The sequence below is a fragment of the Callithrix jacchus genome, chromosome 10, assembly GCF_049354715.1.
Source record: "Callithrix jacchus isolate 240 chromosome 10, calJac240_pri, whole genome shotgun sequence".
In the NCBI taxonomy this organism is placed as follows: Eukaryota; Metazoa; Chordata; class Mammalia; order Primates; family Cebidae; genus Callithrix; species Callithrix jacchus.
Genome location: NC_133511.1, coordinates 123,922,720 through 123,947,066, shown reverse-complemented (window position 1 = coordinate 123,947,066; position 24,347 = coordinate 123,922,720). Strand labels below are relative to the sequence as shown.

Genomic DNA, 24,347 nt, shown 5'->3' with positions numbered 1-24,347 from the left:
AGAGGTTGGGGTGGCCTTGAGTCCCTATCGAAGGTGCTAGCAGAGATCATGAATAAATGACAATGCATGGAGATGTTTTCACTGAAGTGGAAATTTGCCCATAGGGCTGTTGCTACAGGGCCACAGGCCATGCTTTCACATGGAGGACCAAGCTCCCAGCCATGTGGCCTCACGGTCTTGGAGCACCTCTCGCAGTGCTGGCTCCCATGTCCCCATGTGGCCTTTTAAATCATTCTTGCCTTGGCCCAGCCTCATACTGTCACCCAGGCATTTAATGAGTGGAACAAGGACCCCTGTACACAAAGCCCACTGACACATGCCTCAGGCAGCGCCCTGCCCCAAGGGTTCCCATGCAGACAAGATGAAGCTGAGGGGTGTGCTTGCCGACAGCTGGTTCCTCCAGGGCCTGCTAGAAAGGTCAGCTCTGCTGAGGGTGTGAGGACAGGACGAAGGCCTTTGAGTTCAGATGTTCAGGAAGAACGTCCCAGGCAGGTTCAAAGGTATGGAGCACAAGGCAAGTTTGATGTGGCTGGAGGCAGCAGTGATGAGGAAGGCGGTGGAGGGTGTGGCCTGGAGATGGAGAAGAGGTCACGAGGTCCAGAAATGGCCCTGGTCGAATTCTCTGGCTTGACCAGTGTTGTGGGAGGAGTGGGTGGTGAGGGTGATGGATGCAGCTTTTGGTAACTGGGGGGACAGTGGGGCACCCACTGGGCACGGGAGGACTGGGTGTGCAGACAGGAAGCTGGTCTTGGACTTGCTGAACTTTCATGAGGCATGAACCAGGAGAGGCTTGGGAGGCAGCTGCATCTCTGGGTCTTGGCCCTGGAGGCAAACCTCAAGTGCTGGGATCACTGTCACTGGCGATGCAGCCCTGGGCTGGGGCCACCTGGGGAACATGTAGTGTTTGAGGAGCCAGGGAAGAAGAGGACAGGAACGCAAGATGGCTTAGAAGTCCAGGGAGAGAGCAGCAAGGTGGGAGTGTGCCTGCTGGACTCAGCTGGGAGGAGTGAGTTGGTAAGAGTGCCAGAGCTTGGTCTGTTGCAGGCAGGGCCCTCTTTAGAGAAGTGTGGGCATGGGGGCAAGGGTGGCTGCTGTGGGCCATGCCACTGGAGGAAAGGCTGAGCCCCATTCTAGGCTTCGGGGAGGCAGGAGGGGTGGCCTTCAGCACACGCTTTGGGGTAAACAAGGATGGAAGGAGCAGACCCAGCCCCTGACAGCTTAGGGGACTCTGCCAGAGTTGGAGGTGGCCCAGGGGGAGGGGGGGCACCTCTAGCCTCGCCTCTTCTCCCTTCCCTGTCTATGCTGCATGGTGATGCCCTCCCACCTGCCTCTGTCCTGCAGACCAACATCCCCTTCCTGCAGAACGTGCTCAACAACCAGCAGTTCCTGGCTGGCACCGTGGACACCCAGTTCATTGATGAGAACCCAGAGCTGTTCCAGCTGCGGCCAGCGCAGAACCGGGCCCAGAAGCTATTGCACTACCTCGGTCTGGCCTGAGACTGCACTCCCTTCCCCTCCCCAATCGCTTGCTCCTACCTCCTTGCCACTCCCCATGACCAAATAACTTCCCAGTGCCCCCTGCCCCTCACCCCTGCCCTCGTTCTGGACCTGCCTCCTCTTGTCCCTCACCCTCCCATTCACCACCCTCCTTGCTCCTGATCTGAGAGCCCCCCCCTCCCCGTTTTCTGTCAAGAGGTCCCCACTGCCTGGATCCAGGAGGTCCTCGCTTTGGAGCAGACAAAGGCCAGCTAGAAGTCCAGGGATCCTGGAAGGATGTGTCCCTGTCCCCAAACCCACCCACTCTCACTGCTGCCCTTGACTCAGCCTCTACCCAGCCCACCATTACCCACTGCCTGGTCTCTCCCCAGGCCATGTCATGGTAAACGGCCCAACCACCCCGATTCCTGTCAAGGCCAGCCCCAGCCCCACGGACCCCATTGTCCCTGCAGTGCCAATAGGTAGGTGAGATCCATTCTGTCAACTCATGGGGAAGACAGGATGCCACCTGCAGGATGGGTACCAATGTCCCTGTCTGCCCTAGGCCCACCCCCAGCTGGTTTCAGAGACATCCTGCTGCGAGAGGGGCCTGAGGGTTTTGCTCGAGCTGTGCGGAACCACCCCGGGCTGCTGCTGATGGACACAACCTTCAGGGACGCCCACCAGTCACTGCTGGCCACTCGTGTGCGCACCCACGATCTCAAAAAGATTGCCCCCTATGTTGCCCACAACTTCAGCAAGCTCTTCAGCATGGAGAACTGGGGAGGTAGGCTGGCATGTTGGGTGGTACCTGGCAGGAATTGGGTGCCTACTGTCTTACCAGTCCCGAAGGATTAGGCCACTGGGGACAAGTTATCACGAAGAACAAAGAAGAAGAACTGAAGAAGGCACAGTGTCCTCTCCGGCCAGGCCTGGTGCTGGCATGAGGTTGCTGAGCTGAGGCCAGGTGCATCCTGGGAGGAGACACCTCCCTCTTAGTTAATTATAACACAGAGAGACAGGAGATGGGCATAGAAGGGACACAAATGAGCCTGGTCTGCCCCTGAGAGGTCAGCCTAGGGAAACATCTGTGGGGGCTGGAGCAGGGAACACAGGCACCGTGAGGATGAGCAGGACCTGGTATTGGGGCCCAAGGCTTGGGCTGCAGAGCTTGCTGCAACGCCTGGCGGGGTCACCCAGACACACAGAGCTGACCTGGGCCTCTCGGTTCCTGTGCAGGAGCCACGTTTGATGTCGCCATGCGCTTCCTGTATGAGTGCCCCTGGCGGCGGCTGCAGGAGCTACGGGAGCTCATCCCCAACATCCCTTTCCAGATGCTGCTGCGGGGGGCCAATGCTGTGGGCTACACCAATTACCCTGACAACGTAGTCTTCAAGTGAGCCTGGGGTGGGGTGGGCAGACACTACTTGCTGTGGTCCAGAGGGTACTGAGCCACATCGTGATGGCCTCTGTTCCCCATGGTGGGCCTAACACCAAGTTTCTCTGCAGCCAACACAGCAGGGGCTACTGTTTGGAATTATCGGGAAGCATGAAACTGGACAGGCTTCTAAATTTCCCCTCACTCTTGTGGCAGTGCAAGGCCTGAGGCATGGCCCATGTCACTCGGTGCAGGGCTGGGACTGGAACCCAGGCCTCGAGACTCCTTGCTCTGTGCCCTCTCCCACAGCCTGCCACTGCACCAGCTGATCCTCCAAGGCCTGGTCCACACTTGTTTGCCCACCTCCTGCCTGTGGATGCCACCCCCCGCCCACGCCAGACCCTCAGATCTCATTTCACAGGGGCAGCAGAGTGGGTGAGGCAGGAGCCTGGGAAGACTGTTCGGACGGAGGTGGGGTAGGGATCAGCCCTGGGCTCTCTCACCCTCAGATTCTGTGAGGTGGCCAAAGAGAATGGCATGGATGTCTTCCGCGTGTTTGACTCCCTCAACTACTTGCCCAACATGCTGCTGGGCATGGAGGCGGCAGGAAGTGCCGGTGGCGTGGTGGAGGCTGCCATCTCATACACGGGTGACGTGGCCGACCCCAGCCGCACCAAGTACTCACTGCAGTACTACATGGGCTTGGCTGAAGAGCTGGTGCGGGCTGGCACCCACATCCTGTGCATCAAGGTACCTGGGCCACTTGCCCATCTCTCCCTCTCTGCCTCAGCCATGTCCCCCCATCACAGGCACACATCCTGCCCCTCTACCATCTCTCTCTCTCTATCCTAGGACATGGCTGGGCTGCTGAAGCCGGCGGCCTGCACCATGCTGGTCAGCTCTCTCCGGGACCGCTTCCCTGACCTCCCACTGCACATCCACACCCATGACACATCAGGGGCAGGCGTGGCAGCCATGCTGGCTTGTGCCCAGGCTGGAGCTGATGTGGTAGATGTGGCAGCAGATTCCATGTCTGGGATGACTTCACAGCCCAGCATGGGGGCCCTGGTGGCCTGTACCAGAGGGACTCCCCTAGACACAGGTAGGAAGAATGGCAGCCCGTGGTCACGCCCCTCTCAAAGCCGCAGCCACCACCACGTCCCAGTATTGGGCCTGCCTAGAATCCAGATGGCGCTGCTCTGGCCTTGCCGCCACCTATCACCTGAGTCAGAGATGGGACCTGAGCTAGCTCTGGGTCCTGGAGTTGGCACGTTTCTAAGGCCTTCTCTGACTCTGGCCTCCTTGCAGAGGTGCCCCTGGAGCGCGTGTTTGACTACAGCGAGTACTGGGAGGGAGCTCGGGGACTGTACGCGGCCTTTGACTGCACGGCCACCATGAAGTCTGGCAACTCGGACGTGTATGAGAATGAGATCCCAGGGGGCCAGTACACCAACCTGCACTTCCAAGCCCACAGCATGGGGCTCGGCTCCAAGTTCAAGGAGGTCAAGAAGGCCTACGTGGAGGCCAACCAGATGCTGGGTGACCTCATCAAGGTAATCCCCGCCCCAGGCTCCTGCCTGCCCCAGCCATGCATGTACCTGTCGCTGAGCCTCCCCAAGGTGCCTGGTACCCTAACCTCCAGGGCCTTCTCCTCAGGTGACACCCTCCTCCAAGATCGTGGGGGACCTGGCCCAGTTTATGGTGCAGAATGGATTGAGCCGAGCAGAGGCTGAAGCTCAAGCGGAAGAGTTGTCCTTCCCTCGCTCTGTGGTGGAGTTCCTGCAGGGCTACATCGGTGTCCCCCATGGGGGGTTCCCTGAACCCTTTCGCTCCAAGGTAGGGAAGTCTTACCATGACATGAGGGTGTGGGCTGGATGCAGGAATTGGGCCTGATCCTCCTCTTTGTTCCCCAGGTACTGAAGGACCTGCCGAGGGTAGAGGGGCGGCCCGGAGCCTCCCTCCCTCCCCTGGATCTGCAGGCATTGGAGAAGGAGCTGGTGGAGCGGCATGGGGAGGAGGTGACCCCGGAAGATGTGCTCTCGGCAGCTATGTACCCCGATGTCTTCACCCACTTCAAGGATTTCACTGCCACTTTTGGCCCCCTGGATAGCCTCAATACCCGCCTCTTCCTGCAGGGACCCAAGATCGCAGAGGAGTTCGAGGTCAGTGGCTCTGGTGCTTGTCCACACTCCACCCTGGTCCCTGCCCCAGAGCTCCAGAGTTTAGCTTGGCTGTCACCTAGCCTTGCAACTGTGGGAGCAGAAAGGACCCTTGAGACTGGGAGTCAGGCCTTTAAGAACAAGGAGCCAAGGCCCAGTGTGGGGACTTCCTGGGGCCAGGGCTGGTGGACTGCTTTCCCAGTTTGCCCTCCAGCCCCGAGTCTGCAAACCCTCCCTGCAGGTGGAGCTGGAGCGGGGCAAGACACTGCACATCAAAGCCCTTGCTGTGAGCGACCTGAACCGGGCTGGCCAAAGGCAGGTCTTTTTTGAGCTCAATGGGCAACTGCGGTCCATCCTGGTCAAGGACACCCAGGCCATAAAGGTATAGTTTACCCCAGGGCCAGCTGGGTGGTGGGGCTTGTCTGGGCCTAGGATCTCATGTCCCTTCTGCCCTGTGTCTGCAGGAGATGCACTTCCACCCCAAGGCCCTGAAGGACGTGAAGGGCCAGATTGGGGCGCCCATGCCTGGGAAGGTGATAGACATCAAAGTGGCCGCAGGGGCCAAGGTGGCCAAGGGCCAGCCCCTGTGTGTGCTCAGTGCCATGAAGATGGAGACTGTGGTGACCTCGCCCATGGAGGGCACTGTCCGCAAGGTCCATGTGACCAAGGACATGACACTGGAAGGTGACGACCTCATCCTGGAGATCGAGTGATCTTGCCCCAGGCTAGCACCCTGGCCGTCCCCAAGCCTTCAACAGAAGCTGTGCTGCCACGGCAGGCCCAGGCCAGCCAGTGCCTGAGGCCAGGAAGGCTGGGCCATGGAGGTCCTGTCCACAGCTGGACAGCAGACACCGCCTGCAGCGGCTCATTCCTCTCAGCCATCTGTCCTTTCCCCTGGCCAACAGCTGCTCACATGTTCATCATCTCTTGCCAAATAAGGGTCCCCTTCTCACTGGAGACTATACATGGTGGGTCAGATGGTCCTAGGACCCAGGGGAGGTTTAGGGGGTCCTATGTCCTGAGGGAAGGGGAGCTCTAAGATGTCCCAGGTCCTGGGAAGTTTGCTCAATAAAACTGGCTTTCCCTGCCCTCCATGCTGGATCCAGTGCAGCACCCCCATGCTTAGTACAGCCCTAGCATGTACCCAGTACCCACTCAGCAGTGGGAGCTGCCTTTCAAGCTCCCTGTGGGTAGGCAGGTCAGTTGTGTCTTCCTCCTCAGAGGGTATTGATGACATCGTGGCCCTGTTTTAAGTCACTATTGGGTGCCTACTGCGTATCCTCCCCAAACAGGACTAGTACTGAGCTTGCTTGAGGGGTGGGGCCTGTTCTAAGTACTTAACACCTATTAACTCAGGGAATTAACCTTCATCCTCTTATGGACACAGAAATCAAGTTACAGGAAGATTACATAATTTGTCCAGGACTCCACAACTAGTAAGAGAGGGATGAAATCCAGGCCCTTGGCAGACTTGCCTCCCAGCCCGCTGTTTTATTTTCTAAAACCCAAGGCCAGCCTCCCACGTCAGTTATCAGGTAAATGCAAGCAGGTACCACCTTCTGAGCAGTGGGTGAGACCCTTGGGAATGGTGATCCAGCAGTCTCTCCTGTGTGCTCTGTATGTGAGCGAGAGGTGAGGAGTCCAGGGTCTCAGGTTTAACCCTGTTGCTCCCCATGACCAGCCCTCCAGTTCCCTTTCCTGCAGCGGGGACAGTAACCCTGCCTGCACCACTGCCCTCCTGCCCGCAGGTAGGAGGAGAATGGTGGGGGGTGGGGTGGGTAGAGGAGGCTGGGCAGTTCCTGAGGAGGGGGTGGGGAGGATAGTGCAGGAAACACCAGCCTTTGGAAAGGAAGAGGTGGGCAGAGCCCAGTGCTCCTGTACCTAAGCTCAGTATATCCCCAGCACCCTGCAGCCCTCTGCCCAGTGCTCCCAGTGCCAGTCCTAACCTCTGGGGTAGGCAAGTCACAGTGGCCTTGGGCCTCTTCCTTTCTGGACCATGAGGTCCCAATTGTACCCCAGGAGGCAGGTGTGTGACTACGATGCTGCTGCCCTTCCATCCGGGTGAATGGTTGGTGAGTCACAGCCAGCCTGCAGGCATAAGGGAGTGACTGCACATCCCTTTTCTTTCCCTGAGCCTCAGGGAAGGGGGCTTGGGACAACCTCCTTAAATTAAGCCTGCAATGGGACTTAAAGGGCGAATACCCCCTCCACCCCCACCCCGCCAAGACAGAGTCTCCTGTTGCCCAGGCTGTAGTGCAGTGGAGCAATCTCGGCTCACTGCAACCTCTGCCTCATGGGTTCAAGCAGTTCTCCTGCCTCAGCATCCCAAGTAGCTAGGATGACAGGCACCTGCCACCATGCCTGGCTAAGTGTTTTCTTTTTTTTAATAATTTTTTTTGTTTTTTTAAAATGGGGTTTCACCATGATGGCCAGCCTGGTTGGTCTTGAACTTCTGACCTCAGGTGACCCAGGGCTAATACTCTTCTAGTTGTAAAGGTACAGACAGAGAACCCTTCCAAAAACAGTGGAGAGCAGGCAGAATACTAGCATGTTCTGAGAAGGATCCTTGAGTCACCGTATTGCTTGGCAAAGTCCCTGCCATCCTCAGGGTGGCAGCCTTTGTTCTGGGTTCCTGTGGGGCAGAGGCCCAAGGTAGAAAGAACCAAAAAAGCCTCTACTGGTGATTCAGAGGTAGGTTCCTCTCGCATTCTGAACCTGTTTTCTCTTGTGAAAAACAAGGCTGGCAGACTGTGGAGGTCCTGGAAGAGGCTTCAGACCAATCCTCCTCACCCCAGAGGAGACAGGCCAGAGGCTCCCCCTCCCTGAGCCTGGTAGCCAAGGCACAGGTCCCAGGATGAGCCGGGCTCACACCTGGCACTTGCAGTCTCAGACCCACCCACACTAGGACTTTAGGGCATGGTTCAGGAAGAAGGAAGCCACAGGGCCCCAGCAGCCAGAGCTCCCAGCCTATCCCCAACTCCAGGGAACCACCTGCCAGGATGCACTACCCTAAGGTCAGCATTCAAGGTAGCTAGGATAGGTGGTGGGCACACTCCCAAGAGCTGCCTGGAGCTCTCACGAGTTCCCAAACAGACCAAATCCAAAGGTCCAAGGCCATGTTACCCAAGTTAAATCTCTTTAATATCCCAATACAAAGTCCTGATGCAAAAAGATGAGAAAACCCAGGAAGTTGGGGGGTGGGGGTGGGGAGAGGTTTTATAAATAAAAAACCCCCGAGCAGCTTTTCAGAGGCAGAGGAGCTAAGAGAAGCAGCAGTCCAAAGTGAGGAAGGGAGTGTGTGGCTCCTGGGACCTGCCCCTTGTCCCCTCACTCACAGCTGCTCGTAAACACCCCTTTCAAGAGGGGTTGCACCCTTTGGATATCTGCTCCTTTCTCTTGGTCCCTGGGATTCAACTAGCTCTGGCTTCAATCCCCTACAAAAATTCCTGAGATCTCGGGGACCCCAGCCAGTCCCTCCCCTGCAGTACCCTTTGGTGGGGAGGGCTGGGGAGCCAGTGAGAGTTCATAGTGTATCCCAGAGCGGAGGTCAGGAGCACAGGGGAGCCTCTGAGTCCCCTGCCCGCTCCAAAAGCACACAAAGGGGAAGGCTGCCGTAGAGCCTGGGGTCCGTGAGGGGCTGGAGCAGAAGGAGGAAGAGTCCCACACCCAGGGCATAGCCTGCCAGCAGGGGCCGCCTCTGCGGGTGCTCCAAGGCCGCGCAAACAGCCGGGAAACCCATGTAATTGCAGAAGGAGTGGCAGAGAACCGGCCCAATCAGGTGTCCTGGGGAGAGGAAACAGCAGCTCAGGGAGCAGCCGTACCATCACCTCTGGCCCTTCCAGGGCTAGTGACCCTCATCCCCTGAAACAGGAGATGAAGATCCCACCACCCTAGCCATCCACCCACACGATGGCCTCTGTTCCTTTCCACCTCTCAGACCTCACCAAGCTGAGGGCCCTGTTCAGCCTGTCTCAAGGACTGCAGTAGAAGAACTTGTTCCTAGAACAAACAGTATTCCCCATTCTCCCACCCGCTCCTGTGGGCCCCCAGGGACCCGTGAGAGACTGAGAACCAACCTGTACGGATGAAGAGGAAAGCAGTGTAGGCACCGAAGACAGCTGTGTAGGAGAACTGGAACGCTGGAGACGGGGAGGCCGCGAGTGACCACACCTGCACATCCTTCCTGCCCCAGCACTACACACCCATCAGCCAAAGACCGACCGTCCCCTCCCCTGGGGCAGTGGCTGCCTGCCCCACCACCTACAACTGTCCTGCACCCCAACTCCCATGGTCAGTGGCCCCTCCAATACTATAGCCCTCTATTCCCAATTCCTCCTCCAAGTGGCCATTAGGGACATCATCACACACCCTAACCCAGGCCAGCTCGCCAGGACTCACCAGCAGACAAGAAGATGTTCCCCACACTGCTCTGGCGGAAACGCAGCTGCTCAATAATGTGGTGAAAATGGGCTGGGAAAAAGGTGACAATCACATCACAGTCATTCCTCCCAGCCTCCCACCTATGCCTGACCCTCACCTCAAGCCCCGTTCTCAGCTCTCATCCTGAGAATACACCAGGACCAAGCTAGCCAGACTCACCAACTCCAAAAAAGAGCGGACAGGTGAACACAGCAGGGCCCAGGCCCATGCACGGCGCTAACATGGGCAACATACAGGCCCGGAACACCAGCTCCTCTGTCAGGGGGGCGATCACTTGGTTCCGCAGCCAACGCATGTCTGTGAGGCAGCGGGCCCAGGAGCGGGGGGCTGCAGAGGGAAGTCAGGACAAGCTGTCCTATGGGACAATGAGACCCCAGAGGCCCTAAGGGCTCCTCTCCCACGACTTTACCCTGGCCAAACTCAGGCATCAATACTCCTGAGGACGGGGGTGTGGACACAACATAAACCCGATGTCTTGAGATGCCCTGAAGAGAAGGCATTAGCTGAGGCAGGGCATCCTGGAAGCAAACTCTAGAGATGCCAAAATTTAACCAAGACCAGCTCTGGTTGGCGAGGCAGGGGACAATGCTCTCTGGCCCACACCAAATTCTGCTGGAGGTCCCCAGGGGACTTTTTGGACACTGGGGATCCATCCTTAAAGGCCACCTAGCTCTATGTTTCCATTCTGCTGCTGAGAGATGACATTCCACACGTCCAGATCATACCACGAGCCAGCTGACTACCTCCCGCATTGTCCTGGGCTGCCTGTGCCTACTTTTCCCTTCAGCCTTTAAGACTCACCCAAGACAACCTTCAGCCCATCTGCCAGGTCACAAGGGCAATCCATAGAGAGCTGCATCAGGGGGCCCAGGAAAAGAATCTGAGGGCAGAAAAATGGGAGACATCCAAGAAAACACGTTCACCACAACCCACCGCTTTTGCCCAGAACTTTGCCCTTGCCCCTGTGAGGCTCCAAGCTTGAAATCCTCGCAACCAGGATTTCCAGCCCATGCATACCGGAGGACCCTGGGGCCATCTCAAAACTCCTGTCTCCCATCAGCCAAAATCCGAACACAATCAAGAGGCCACCGTGCATCAGGCTGATAAAGACCAGAGGAGGAAAGATACAGCACGAGCACTCACCATGGTGAGAAGCAGGGGCAGTAACGCTGCTGGGAAAATGCCCTCCAGCCTGAAGCCCATCAGGGTGAGCAGGGATGTGCCTGGCTGAGCCACAGGAAAGGGGGCATCAGTCTTGCTTCCTCCCCAAAAGATCCCTGAGCTCTTTCCCCCGTTGCCCTTTACCACGCCTCCTTCGCACCTGGATGCCTGTGAGTTCCCTCCAGAGCAGCACGCACAAGGGCGAGAGACTGGACACTACCAGGACGCTGGTGAAGCGCCGCTTGATGACGGCGGGGTGGTCCCTACGGAGGGGGCAGTAAGTTCAGCTGGCGCCCATCAGCGCGGCCCCGCCCCCAGCTCGCCCAAGCTCCGCCCACAGTCCCGCCTCGCGGGGGCGCGGGTTCCGGCCGCGCGCAGCCCCCGCACCTGGGGAGTTCGCTCTTCCAGACGTAGAGGCTGCCCACGTAGGAGCAGGCGAGGCTGAGGCAGGAAAACACGGACACCCAGCAGCACAGCCCTGGGCCCGGACCGCCCAGTGCCGCCGACTCGGGTGGCCGCTGCGGCCGCGACACCGACAGCAGGCGCAGCCCATCCCCGCCCAGCGCCGCCATCGCGCCCCGACCCGCGGCGCGCACCAGTGACGTAGCCACGTGGGGGCGTGGGTGACGTCAGGCCGCGGCGCGGCTCCAGGCCCCGCCCCAGCCCGACGCGGAAGCAGAAGCGGAAGCGGACGGGATGAGCGCGGCGCAATTTTATTAAACCACGGGAGAGCGGCTGCCCGCAGGCCCCCGGCCGGCGGACACTCGCAGAGGGAGACCGGGCTCAAGGCCCAGGGCTGGGACTCAACCATTCTGACAGGTTGGCGACCTCCTGCAGCCACAGCGCGTCCTGCGAGAACAAAGGGGGTCCAGGGTGAGAACTCCTCGGCAGTGGCCGGTGGCCCGCACCTCCTCCCGCGCCCTTCCCTCACGGCCCTCGCCCGGTTACCTCCAGGCGGCTCCCAAGGCTCGCCCTGCCCGGTTCCAGGGCCCTGCTGTGAGTCTCACAGGCCTCCCTTCCGCTAGGAGTGAGGGGGGCCGCGGTGGGGTCCGAGCCGCCCAGGGCAGCCTCTGACGGGCTTGGGGCCCTGGCAGAGTGCAGAGGAGTTCGCATCTCCTCCACGCTGGGGCTGCCCCTCTTGAGCCTCTTGTTTCCTGCTTGCCCCCTGGTATCTAGTAGAGAATAACAAGCCGCCTTCATCTTACTTTCATGGTCCTGTGTTAGACCCTTGGGCAGGGGGAAACGGGGAGAAAGGGTGCCGAGGGGCTCTTCCCACCGCATCCCTGTCAGCAAGTCCCATCCACACCAAAACCCTGCAGCTCCGGGGGCTTCAGGAGCAGCCCGAGGCTGCAGAGAGGTTTTAGGGCCTCCCTATTCTCCCCTCTCACCTGGGTGGAAGATTGTCCCTAGCCCTCATTTGGGTCAGGCCGCTCAGTAGCTTTCTGCACACAGATTCTTCCTGGAGTCTGCACTGACAGGTTCCCCTCCCTGCCAGCCTCTGTCTCCCCTCACCTCTCTAACCCCAGTTCTGTCTCCTTTTGTTGGTCATGTTGAATTGGGCAGTGCCCATAGGCAGCTTTCCTATTCTTAACTGATTCATTTATCAAATTAAAGCGAGTTTAGATGGATAGATTCTTCCCAAGCAGGTCCTGGGGATGCAGATCAATGAGCTTTCCCTGAGAGAAGCTCACAGGTGCTAGGAGGGATGCAGACATGTGCACAAAGCCCAAGGTGAGAACAGAGGGAAGCCGACCACCTCCGGATGTTTAGAAAGTTTTCCCTGAGGAGACACCTGAACTGGGCATTTCTGTTTTTTTTGAGACAGGTCTTTCTCTGTTGGCCAGGCTGGAGTGCAGTGGCACAGTCCCGGCTTACTGCAGCCTCGACCTCCTGGGCTCAAAGAATCCTACTGCCTCAGCTGCAGCTTCCGGGGTACCGGGAACCACAGACGCGTGCCACCACACCGGCCAGTTTTCTTTACTTTTTGTAGAGACGGGGTCTCACTGTGTTGCCCAGGCTGGTCTCAAGCTCTCCTGTTGCCCCTGCACCCCAAAATGATGGGACTACAGGCATAAGCCATCACTCCACCCCAGAGCTAGGTTTCGAAGGATGAAGAGTGATACGCCAAACAAGACAAGGGAGAGAAAAGGAATGTTATGCTGAAAGTTATGCAAGTAAACTATGCAAAGGCATAAAACAACCTCCTACATAAATTTTTGTCTTTTAAAGATGGGATCTCAAAAAGAAAGAAAAACAAGAAGATGGGGTCTTGCTTGTCGCCCAGGTCGGAGTGCAGTGGTGCGATCATAGCTCACTGCAGCTTTGAACTCCTGGCCTTAGCCTCTTGAGTAGCTGGGGCTAAAGAGGTGGCTAGAAACAGATTTTCATCTGTAGGAGACAGGAAGCCAGTAAAGAGTTTTAAGCACTGGTAAAATACATTGGTAATTTTGTACTAAAGAAATATCGTTCTTTGGAAGGTGTGGCTTAGATCAAACTAGAGACCGGAAGACCTTAAGAGCCCAATGACAAGTGAAGACAGTAGGAATGGAGGCCTCACCAGGAATCAAAAGTATTCATCCGGCCTAAGTGATAGGCCTTGGTGATCACCTGGATGTAGGGCATGAGAATGAGAGGCCTCTTGGCCAGGCTGAGCCTGTAATCCCAGCACTTTGGGAAGCCGAGGTAGGTGGATCACCTGAGGTCAGGAGTTTGAGACCAGCCTGCCCAACATGGTGAAACCCCATCTCTACTAAAAATACAAAAATTTGGCCGGGCACCGTGGCTCATGCCTGTAATCCCAGCACTTTCGGAGGCTGAGGCAGGCAGATCACAAGGTCAAGAGATCAAGACCATCCTGGCCAACAGGGTGAAACCCTGTCTCTACCAAAAATACAAAAAATTAGCAGGGCGTGGTGGTGTGTGCCTATAGTCCCAGCTACTACAGAGGCTGAGGCAGGAGAATTGCTTGAAACTGGAAAATGGAAGTTGCAGTGAGCGGGGATTGCACCACTGCATGCCAGCCTGGCAATACAGTGAGACTGTCTAAAAAAAAAAATTTTGCTGGGCATGGTGGTGGGCACCTGTAATCCCAGCTACACAGGAGGCTGAGGCAAGAGAGTCACTTGAACTTGGGAGGTACAGGTTGCAGTGAGCTGAGATTGTGCCACTGCACTCCAGCCTGAGCAACAGAGTGAGACTCTGTCTCAAAAAAAAAAAAAGAATGAGAGGGTTACTTGAATGAATCCAAGATTTCAGATGCGATAAATTGGATAGTGTGCTATTAATCGTGACAGAGACTAAAGGAGTCACTTTATTCAGGAGAGAGGAAACTGAGGTACCAATGGGACCTCCACAAGGGGCTGCCTAGTGAGCAAATCAGTTTCCCATCTGGCACTCAGTAGAGGCCTTGGCTAGTCATACCAAGTTGAGAGTCTTCAGCCCGGAGGCAGTAGTCAACAGCTGGGATGGAAGACGGAAGCTGGGGAGAGAGCAGGATGAGCACTATTTAGGGATGACCAGAAGAAAGTAGGGGAAGAGAAACGCTCAGAGAGGGAAAAACCAGGCAAGTCATAGTCTTACAGTGCCAAATTTTACACATAGTTCAGATACAATGAAAATCAATGCAAAACTTGGTAATTAAGAGGCCTTCCCTAAGGGGAGAAATTTCGGAGGCCACAGAGAAAGCAAGTACACTATGAGGGAGAGAATGAGAGGAAGAAAGGAAGACGGGGTGCATGCAGCTTGTGGTTTTGAGATCTTTGGCTGAGATGTGATGGAAAGGTTGAGGATAAGTGGAGGAAGTTTAAGGTCATGGGAGATTTTCATCTGATGAAACGAGAGCTTGATCTGCTGAAGGAAGGGAACTTACGGGACAGCTGAAGGTGCAGAAGTGATAAGTGATGTGAACAAGTCCCAAGAAAGCAGGAAGGACGATCCCACCATGAGCCTGGAGGGGATGCGTCCCTACACTGATGACATTCTGGGAGGGTACATGTTGGGTGAGTTTTCTGCTGAAGCAGGAGGCAGAGACTGGCTGGATTTTTTTAAAGAATGGATTAGCCACTGAGGTCAAGGGCCAGAAAGGCAAGGGAAAGAATTGACAAGCCAAAGGCTCCTGAGTGAGTGAACCACGGATGGATGGTAGCATCAGTACACACTTCAGCGATTTTCCTCAGCAGAGCTGCCCACGGTGAGGCATAGAACAGATGCCGATGAGAGCTGCAGATCTGTAGGGCAGAGCAGCTCAAGCCATCCTCCAGGGGTTCCACCAGATTATAAACGCCTTGTTTTTAAGTTCATTTGGCACAGTGGAGAAAACATGGGCTTTGGAGGCAGCAAGCTGAAAGTACCTCCTGCGAAGCATTCTGCCTGACCTGAGCCTGGGTCCTCTCGTTTGTTAGAGACAATCCATGCCACCCTGCTCTCCCCGCCCCCAGAAGGGCACTGTAAGGACTAAATCAAGTAATGTCTGTGGAAGAGCCCAGCATCTCCCCAGGGTCCACAGAAGGTACTGAATTAAATGTTAATTTTCTTCCTTCTACAGGAAGATACTTATTATTTTGTCTCTTATGACTGCAAAAATACTGAATTTTATGTATCATACTTGCATTTTTTTTAAATCTCCAAATCTAAATTTATAAAAATAGATTCTTTGCTTTGTACTAGCTTTCACAGCAGGGTTCTTTTCAGTAGCAACAGCCCCCACAACATTTAAAACATGGTTCAGTTCACAGTGATTCAGGGACATATCTGAGGCCTAAGCATAAACGTGTATGTGTTGTAGCTGTGACCCTAGAAAGAGGGATTTACCAACCAAGTATAGGTGCTGAAGTCACAATCCCCAGCTTCCCTTGACCCAGATACTGTTTTATCTGAAGGACTCAGGATCTGTAGGAGGACATCCCTGCTAATTCAAACTCAGGCTGCCTGAGTTTGAATTCTGGCTCTGTCATTTACTGGCTGTGTGGCCTTGGGTAAGTTTATTGATACCTATGGGCCTCAATTTCCTCATATATAAAATGAAAATAATAATACCTATAACCCCTAGGATTGTTTTGAGAACTGAGAGCATTAGTACATTTTAAAAGCTCAGAATAGGACCTGGCCCCTCTGCCAGTGACTGAGTGTGACAGCTACTATACCCCTGCTGCTGCTGGCTGGAAGTCTGTTTTAAGTATTGCAGGAGACATGTACGGAGAAAAGACTTCAGTATAATTGCAATCACAACACATGCCCTGACACTTCCCCATAGCACACATTAAGAGTGACATGGTGCCTACACCCGGGAGCAGCTTCCAGATCCCAAATCATAGTAGTAACCAAAATGGGGAGAGCTGCAACATCAACCCTGGTAATCCAGAAAAGATGTGAAGGAACCAACTAGATTCAGGGCCCTGAATCTGCGGATTACCTACCCTCACCCCATCATGTGCAGCTATTTGTAACTACACAGAATGTATTAAAAATTTGTAGTCCTATCTTCACATCTTTGGGGAGGGAATACCTGCTGCTGCCTTGAAGACCCACAGTGGCAGCAAAGCCAACTAAATTGCAGAAGGGCACCACTGTAATAGAAGGTACAGTGGAACAGTTTGAAAGTTTGAACTTGTTTTTTACTTCCCTAGCTGCAGTCCAGGGCTCACTTGAAAAGCTTAAACCTTACCTGTTAGGAGCTCTAGGCTGCTGTTATCAGGTGCGTCCTCAGTGCTCTGAGCTGAGTCCTTTTTCTCTAGGGTTAGCTGCTTGAAAAATTAGAAGTCCTAAGTGAGTTTTGCAGAAACATGAATGAGCCCTAGTGAAACAAGAGTGTGCCTATCGCTGACCTCACAAGGCTGTCTGCCCTCACCTGGAATTCTCTCTCCCTCCTGGCTCATGAATCCCCTACCCAGCCTCCAGCCTTCAGGGTTTCCCTCGGTGGATCCTTCTGCACTCTGGCTACTCACGGCACATCCTTTCTTCTCTGAACTCTGGTCTCTTGCCTACTGCCTGCTCCACTCATCAGGCTCTGTATATTCTGCTAGTATGCTCTGTGACTGTTCATCAAGTAATATGCGTATGTCCATTTTCTACACCTTAAATCTCTTGAAAGGCAAGAATCATCATGCCTCTGTCACTTTATAGCTAGCAGAGTCCCTTACACAAGGTAAATTTGAGAAAGTCAAACCTGGGAAGTCAGAGGGTGTATTCTGTAGTCATCTGTAGCCTCGAGCCTTGCCACAATGGTTAGTCCAATAATTTTGACAGAGAGGTTCTTAATGATTTGGAAGAGAGGTTCTTAATGATTTGGAAGAGAGGTTCTTAATGTGACCAGAACCCAATCCTCCCAGCTCCTTTTCAAGAATACAAATGTATAAAAATAGATACCCTCTTCCTCAAAAATTTGTGGCTGGGTATGGCGCCTGTAATCCCAGCACTTTGGGAGGCCAAGGTGGGCAGATCACCTGAGGTCAGGAGTTCGAGGCTAGCCTGGCCTACATGGTGAAACCCCGTCTCTACTAAAAATACAAAAATTAGCCAGGTGTGGTGGTGGGCACCTGTAATCCTAACTACTTGGGAGGCTAAGGCAGGAGAATTGCTTCAACCTGGGAGGTAGAGGTTGCAGTAAGCCGAGATTGCACCATTTGCACTCCAGCCTGGGTGAAGGAGGCTGAGGCGAGCAGATCACAAGGTCAGGAGATCGAGACCAGCCTGACCAACATGGTGAAACCCTGTCTCCAATAAAAATACAAAAATTAGCCAGGCATGGTGATATGTATCTGTAATCCCAGCTACTCTGGAGGCTGAGGCAGGAGAAACGTTTGAACCCAGGAGGCAGAGGATGCAGTGAGACAGGATTGCACCACTGCACTTCAGCCTAGCAACAGAGCAAGAATCCATCTCAGAAGAAAAAAAAAAAGGCAAAAGATTTGAATAGACATTTCTTCAAAGATATGCAAATGGCCAATAAGCACATGGAAGAGATACTCAGCATCAATATTCATTAAAGAAATGCAAATTGAAACCTCTAAATTACTTCACATGCACTAGGATGCCAATAATAAAAACTGACAACTGTTCATGAGGGTACAGAGAAATTGGAACCATCACACGGTACTGGCAGGAATGTAAAATGGTGCAGACTGTGGAAATCGGCTTGAAAGTTCTTTAAAAAAGTTAAAACATAGTGTTATATGACTCAGCAATTTTACTCCTAGATATATACCTGAGAGTTACAAACATGTCCACACAAGTGTTCATAACAGCATATTCATAATAGCTAAAAAGTAGAAAAAGCTTGTGTTCCACTAATTAATGGATAAACAATGTGGTATATCCATACAATGGACTATTATTCAGCCATACGAATGGATGAAATTATGTGTTACATGGTAATAACATAGATGAACCTTGGGAACATGCTAAATGAAAGAAGTCACACAAAGGCCACATGTTGTGTGGTTCCATCTATATGAAGTATCCAGAATAGGCAAATCAATAGAAATGGGAGGTATATTAGTGGTTGGCAGTGTTGAAGGAAGAGGGGAACTGGGACTCGCTGCGAACAGGTACTGCTCATGGCATGATGGAGAGGTTCTGGAATTTAGTGGTGATGGCTGCACAGCATAGTGAATATACTTAAAGCCAATGAGTTTTATTCTTTAAAATGGTACATTTTATGGCACATCAATTATCTCTATAAGACATCTATCATATATTGTTTAATAAAACAAGTTTTAGTTCCTAATTACATTCCAAGGAACATAAAAGGGGCAAAGATAACTAAAGATGTGAAGAAAGAAACTGGATATTTCCCAAACATTTTTTTTCTTGAGAGATACTCCTTTTTTTTCTTGCTTTAGCTTGGGAAATCTCATGTAATAGATAAACCTTTCTCCTATCTTGAAATTGGTCTGATCAAGGAATTACCTACATGGAAATACAAAGCTCTAGGCCTATCTGGGAGCCTTGCATGTCCTGCATTCATCATCTGTCCCTCGGATAAGACAGCCCTACTTCAAGATACACCTCCTTGGATTTTTGTTTCTTTTCTTTTCTTTTTGATATAGTCTTCCTCCCGTCGTGCAGCCTGGAGTGCAGTGGTGCAATCTCAGCTCACGGCAAACTTCACCTCCTGAGTTCAAGCAATTCTTCCTCAGCCTCCAGAGTAGCTGGGATTACAGGCATGCACCACCATGCCCAGCTAATTTTTGTATTTTTAGTAGAGATGGTTTCCCCATGTTCACCAGGCTGGTTGTGAACTCCTGATCTCAGGTGATCCACCCACCTCGGCCTCCCAAAGTGCTGGGATTACAGGCATGAGCCACTGTGCCCGGCCCCTCCTTGGATTTAACACTATAAGACATTTATTTCTAGTCCACTCCACCCCCTGCCCACCGGAAACAATGCCTTTCCTTAGAAAATTGCCTCCTTGTTACTACTGCTCATTCTGGGTTTAAGTTCTAACTCCCCTGACACACCTGTGACATTAAATCCTGGAGTACTATCTTGGTCACTCCTCCCTGGCCCACTGTCTCTTCCAACATTCAGACTTAAAATATCCACTCCTAGCCAGGTGCAGTGGTGCACACCTATAGTTTCAGCTACTCAGGAGGGTGACACAGGAGGATCACTTAAGCTTGAGGCTGTAGTGCATCGTGATCACACCTATGAATAGTCACTGCATTCCAGCCTGGGCAGCATAGTGAGAACCTGTCTCTAAACAAATAAAAACGATACCCTCTCCATTCTTACTCTGTAACACTCTAAATATATATTCCCTCGTTTTGTTTTCAATTTCTCAATAAAGCATATAGTAGATGGTTTTCTTTCCTATTACTCAAGAGGCCAGCTAAAACAGAATGGCCTACAGGTAAAAGAATCTGACCTATTATCCTTAGTCTTGTAGTTTTAGCTGAAGCCACTGGGTGCCACTCTTGTACCGCTAATAAGTTATTTATCACTAAATGGCCATTATGAGGAAAACCCTATGATCCTGAGTAGAGAGAGAAGCATGGGTTCTACCCAATGACCTGGATCACTCATCTTCCCTGGGCTTGCAGCCCAGTCCTCTATGTTAACAGTATTACCAGACTTCAGAGCCAGGAGATCTCAGTACAAATTCTAGCGTTGTATTTACTGACTGTGTGACTCTGGGCAAATTATGAAAGTTCTGTAACCAGTTTCCTCATCTGTAAAATGGTTAAACTGTGACCTAATTTATAACATCTTTGCAGAGATTAAAGTGAAAACCTTGGCACAGATTAGGGATTCAGTAAGTGTTTCTTCTAAGACCTATGACTACTGGTAAGAACTTGAGTTCACTAGCCATCTGCCAAGTTAATTGGGCTATGAATGGCCCTGAGGCTATGAGCCATGACTATAGCAAAAGAACAGGGTAAAAGAGGTCAGATTTTTTTTTTTTTTTTTTTTTTTTAAGACAGAGTCTTGCTCTGTCACCCTTGCTGGAGTACGGTGGTAGCACGATCTTGGCTCACTGCAGCCTCTGCCTCCTGGATTCAAGCAATTCTCATGTCTCAGCCTCCTGAGTAGCTGGGATTACAAGCGTGTGCCAACAGGCAAGGCTAATTTTTGTATTTTTAGTAGAGATGGGATTTCACCATGTTGGCCAAGCAGGTTTCAAACTCCTGACCTCAAGTGATCCACCTGCGTCAGCCTCCCAAAGTGCTGAGATTACAGGAGTGAGCCAATGCACCTGGCCCAGAATATTTTTTTTAGGTCTTACTGGGATATCACAGAGGCCCAAGTTAAAAGGACTTCACAGGCTGAAACACTCCTAGATCCTGAGTGGTCCCTAAATCCAATGACAGATACCTTTTTTTTTTCTTTTTTGAGACAGAGTCTCGCTGTATCACCCAGGCTGGAGTGCAGTAGCAACATCTCCGCTCACTGCGATCTCCACATCCCAGGTTCAAGCAATTCTCTGCCTTAGCCTCCTGAGTACCTGGGATTACAGGCACCTGCCACCACACCCAGCTAATTTTTTTGTATTTTTAGTAGAGACAGGGTTTCGCCATCTTGGGCAGGCTGGTCTTGAACTGACCTCATGATCCACCCACCTTGGTCTCCCAAAGTGCTGGGATTACAGGCATGAGCCACCGCACCTGGCCTAATTTTTGTATTTTTAGTAGAGACGGTGTTTCATCATGTTGGCCAGGATGGTCTTGATCACTTGACCTCATGATCCACCTGCCTCAGCCTCCCAAAGTACTGGAATTACAGGCATGAGCCACTGCGCCCAGCTGGCAGGTATCTTTATGAGAGAAAGGCACAGACCAGGTGTGGTGGCTCAGGCCTGTAATCTCAGCACTTTGGGAGGCCAAAGCAGGCAAATCACCTGAGGTCAGAAGTTTGAGACCAGTGTGGCCAACATGGCAAAACACTGTCACTACTAAAAATACGAAAATTAGCCGGGCATGGTGGTGGGCGCCTGTAATTCCAGCTACTCAGGAGGCTGAGGCAGGAGAATCACGTGAACTCTGGAGGTGGACGTTGCAGTGAGCTGAGATTGTACCACTGCATTCCAGTCTGGGTGACAGAGTGAGTCTCAGTCTCAAAAAAAAAAGAAGGCAGAAAGAAATTTGAGAGACGGGGAGAAAGCAACATGAAGATGGAGTACAGTTTGGAGTTACGCAGGCTACAGGAAGCCAAGGAACAGTTTCCATCAGAACCTAGAAGAGGCAAGGCAAGAAAGGATTCTCTAGAAACTTTGGAGGGGGTGTGGCCCTGCCAACACCTTGATTTTGGACTTCTGGCCTCCAGAACTGTGACAGAATAAATTTTGGTTGTTTTTAAACCTTCAAGTTTATGTTAATTTCTCACAGCATTCCCAGGAAATGGATACAAAGCATTTTAGCTTTATTTACTCAAGGTGTGGACGGCAGCTTTCCAAGTCCCTTTCCAGTCAGAGGGAAACTGGCAAGAGTATTTGTGGTGTACCAGCTGAAAGGAACAGCAGACACATTCCTGGGAAGTACATCCTAGAAGGCACAGCCAGCATGAAAAGGTGTGGTGAAGGGAGCACTCAGGGGTTTACTGCTGCTCTGTGCCTCTCTAGTCACACTGAAGAGGAGAATGGCCAAGTCCACTAGATGCTGTGATCCTTCCGTGCCTGGGCATCTAAACTTCCCCACCCAATCAGGCAAGTAGAGATACAAGTAGCAGAGAAGATGCAGAGGAGGTGCCAAAGGCCCTGTTAATTATTTTCTCAGAAACAGTGACCATAGTTTTTATAACTATTGAGATATAAACTGACCAAGTAAACTGCAGATACAGAAAATGTACAATTTTATAAGTACACATGTCCATACCTGTGAAACCATCACACAATCAACATAATGAGCATACTCATCTCCCTCTAAGTGTCCTGCTGCCCTTTATCATCATTCCCTCCAACCCTCCCACCTTCTCGTAACCACTGACCTATATAGATTAGTTGGCATATTTATAGAATTATATAAGTACAAACAGTTTGTACTCTAATTTCTCGATTTTTTTCACTCACTATGCTATTCAAAGATTCATCCATGTCATTGTGTTTCAATAGTTCTTTTATTTTCACATAGTGTTCCTTTATGTGGAGCTACAACAATTTGTTTATCCATTTACCTGTTGATAGTTGTTTCTCATTTTTGGCTATAACAAGGGTGCTGTGAAGATTTGTGTACAAGTCTTTGTGTGGACATAATGCTTTCATTTCTCTTGGGTAAATACCTAGGAGTGAAAGCACTAGGTCATGTGGTAGGTGTATGTTTAACTTTTTAAGAAACTGCCAAACTGTTTTCCAAAGTGCTTGTTCCATTTTTCATTTCCACAAACAGTGTAGGACATTAGGACATGAGTTCACTCCTCCACATGCTTGTCAACACGTGGTATAGTCAGGCCTTACATTCCAATGGCATGAAATGGTTATCACATTGTGATTCTTCTTTGAATTTTTGTTACGACTGATGAGGTTGTGCATCTTACGTGTTTATCTGCCATTTGTGTATCTGTAGCTTCTTTTGTGAAGTGTGTTCAAATCTTTTGCCCATAAAAAAACTGGTTTTTCTTATTAATGAGTTTTAAGAGTTCTTTATATATTGAGGATATCATGGTAAGGTTTTTAAACATTCAATTAAAAAAATAGACACAGTGCTATCAGGTACGTAGGGGTAGTTCTTTTTTTTGAGACAGAGTCTCGCTCTGTCACACAGGCTATAGTACAATGGCATGATCTTGGCTCACTGCAACCTCCACCTCCTGGGTTCAAGCAATTCTGCCTCAGTCAGCCTCTTGAGTAGCTGGGATTACAGGCATGTGCCACCACGCCTGGCTAATTTTTCTATTATTAGTAAAGACGAGGTATTACCACATTGGTCAGGCTGGTCTCGCACTCCTGACCTCCAGATCCTCCCAAAGTGCTAGGATTTCAGGGGTGAGTCACCATGCCTGGCCTGATAATCCTTTTAATATCTGATGCTACCTTTCTCATTTCTGATAGTGGCAATTTGTGTTCATTCTTTTTATTCTGATTAGTCTGGCTAAATGTTTATCAATTCTATTAATCTTCTAAATTAGCCACCTTTTACTTTCATTGATTTTTCTCTATTGTTTTTCTGGTTTCTATTTTACTGATTTCCATTCTGATCTTTATTAGTTCATTTCTTCTGTTTAAGTTGTGTTTAATTTGCTCTTCTTATTCTAGTTTAAGTTGGAAAGTAATGTCATTAATTTGAGCCTTTTTTCTTTTCTAACACAGGCATTTTCCCCTCTAAACACTACATCAGCTACATCCCAAAATTTTGATAATTTTCTTTCTCATTTAATTAAATTATTTCTAATATCCCTTTTATTTCTGTGTTTAATCCATGGGTTATTTATATGTGTGTCATTTAGTTTCCAAATATTTTGGAATTTTCTAGATATCTTGTTACTGATTTTGCTTTAATAATTCTATTATAGTCAGAAACATACTTTTATGACTTAGAGACTTTAAAATGTATTGAGACATATTTAATGCCTTAGAATATGGTCTGTCTTGTTAAAAGTTCCTTGTGCACTTGAAAATAATGCAAATTCTTCTGTGGCTGAACAGTGTTTTTATACCTATTAGGTCAAAGTGATTGAAAGCACTGTTCTGACTTTCTGTCTCTACTTATCCTATCAATTATTGAGATAATTTTGTTGAAATCTGGAAATATAATTTTGGATTTGTCTATTTCTCCTTATAGTTCTATTAGTTTTATGTATTTTTAAGTATGTATGTATGTATGCATGTATGTATTTTGAGGCAGGGTCATGCTGCTACCCAGACTGGAGTATAGTGACGTCATTTTAGCTTACTGCAACTTCTGCCTCCTGGGCTCATGCAATTCTTCCACCTCAGCCTCTCGAGTAGCGGGGACTACAGGTGTGTGCCACCACACCTGGCTAATTCTTCTATTTTTTTTGTAGAGACAGGGTTTTGCCATGTTACCCAGGCTGGTTTTGAACTCCGGGGCTCAAGTAATCCACATGCCTCGGTCTCCCAAAGTGTTGAGATTACAGTTGTGAGTCATCATGCCCAGCCCCCCTGTATCCTGTTTTTTGTTTGTTTGAGACAGAGTCTCATTCTGTTCCCCAGGCTGGAGTGCAGTGGTGCGACCTTGGCTCACTGCAACCTCCACCTCCTAGGTTCAAGCAATTCTCCTGCCTCAGCCTCCCAAGTAGCTGGGATTACAGGTGTGTGCCACTGCACCCATCTAATTTTTGTATTT

General features: G+C 51.3%; 3 protein-coding genes and 1 long non-coding RNA gene across 61 annotated transcripts in view; 2 read left to right on the top strand and 2 right to left on the bottom strand.

Annotated features, from left to right (window-relative positions):
- Positions 1-6,102, top strand: part of PC (pyruvate carboxylase) — a 111,156-nt gene extending 105,054 nt beyond the window's left edge. For all 27 annotated transcript variants that reach the window (XM_009008538.5, XM_054241091.2, XM_078341508.1 and 24 more), the window contains 11 exons: positions 1,342-1,486; positions 1,869-1,958; positions 2,042-2,263; positions 2,716-2,872; positions 3,364-3,604; positions 3,707-3,956; positions 4,163-4,407; positions 4,511-4,690; positions 4,768-5,016; positions 5,255-5,395; positions 5,478-6,102. In XM_009008538.5, the coding sequence (XP_009006786.1) occupies positions 1,342-1,486; positions 1,869-1,958; positions 2,042-2,263; positions 2,716-2,872; positions 3,364-3,604; positions 3,707-3,956; positions 4,163-4,407; positions 4,511-4,690; positions 4,768-5,016; positions 5,255-5,395; positions 5,478-5,726 (2,169 nt within the window). In that variant the 3' untranslated portion in view covers positions 5,727-6,102. The remainder of the gene's footprint in view (positions 1-1,341; positions 1,487-1,868; positions 1,959-2,041; positions 2,264-2,715; positions 2,873-3,363; positions 3,605-3,706; positions 3,957-4,162; positions 4,408-4,510; positions 4,691-4,767; positions 5,017-5,254; positions 5,396-5,477) is intronic.
- Positions 257-11,199, bottom strand: RCE1 (Ras converting CAAX endopeptidase 1). 20 transcript variants are annotated; one of them, XM_078341525.1, is made up of 9 exons: positions 11,002-11,199; positions 10,775-10,877; positions 10,597-10,680; positions 10,255-10,333; positions 9,613-9,780; positions 9,412-9,483; positions 9,090-9,207; positions 2,318-2,450; positions 257-570 (listed from the first exon to the last, which is right to left on the bottom strand). In XM_078341525.1, the coding sequence occupies exons 1-9, from the start codon at positions 11,184-11,186 to the stop codon at positions 463-465; spliced, it is 1,050 nt and encodes a 349-aa protein (XP_078197651.1). In that variant the 5' UTR covers positions 11,187-11,199; the 3' UTR covers positions 257-462. The 20 variants fall into 20 exon arrangements, with proteins under 20 accessions (XP_078197651.1, XP_035119333.1, XP_035119332.1 ...); XM_078341528.1 differs by having other exon boundaries at positions 434-570; positions 9,090-9,196; XM_078341532.1 differs by having other exon boundaries at positions 434-570; positions 9,090-9,152.
- Positions 11,200-11,311: 112 nt separating this feature from the next.
- Positions 11,312-24,347, bottom strand: part of TOP6BL (TOP6B like initiator of meiotic double strand breaks) — a 111,191-nt gene continuing 98,155 nt past the window's right edge. For 10 of the 13 annotated variants that reach the window (XM_078341517.1, XM_078341521.1, XM_078341516.1 and 7 more), the window contains 3 exons: positions 16,277-16,355; positions 11,563-11,786; positions 11,312-11,463 (listed from right to left, as the gene is read on the bottom strand). In XM_078341517.1, coding sequence (XP_078197643.1) covers positions 11,398-11,463; positions 11,563-11,786; positions 16,277-16,355 — 369 coding nt within the window. In that variant the 3' untranslated portion in view covers positions 11,312-11,397. Of the gene's footprint in view, positions 11,464-11,562; positions 11,787-12,421; positions 14,093-16,276; positions 16,356-24,347 lie in introns of those variants that run through there. The other 3 variants (XM_054241098.2, XM_054241108.2, XM_054241109.2) reach the window with 3 other exon arrangements.
- The window catches only part of LOC128929010 (uncharacterized), a 32,033-nt gene continuing 19,073 nt past the window's right edge, over positions 11,388-24,347 (top strand). Inside the window, exon 1 of the long non-coding RNA XR_013523520.1 lies at positions 11,388-11,610. This is a non-coding gene — a long non-coding RNA (uncharacterized LOC128929010). The remainder of the gene's footprint in view (positions 11,611-24,347) is intronic.

Excerpts from the sequence above, each read along its gene's own strand:
- RCE1 (XM_035263436.3), bottom strand. The coding sequence starts at position 11,186 with ATGGCGGCGCTGGGCGGGGATGGGCTGCGCCTGCTGTCGGTGTCGCGG. Across the intron at positions 10,334-10,596 it reads TGCCCCTGCTTCTCACCATG|ATTCTTTTCCTGGGCCCCCT; the intron begins GTGAGTGCTCGT and ends TTCTGCCCTCAG. Across the intron at positions 9,208-9,411 it reads GAACATCTTCTTGTCTGCTG|TGCTGGGGCAGGAAGGATGT; the intron begins GTGAGTCCTGGC and ends ATGGGTGTGTAG.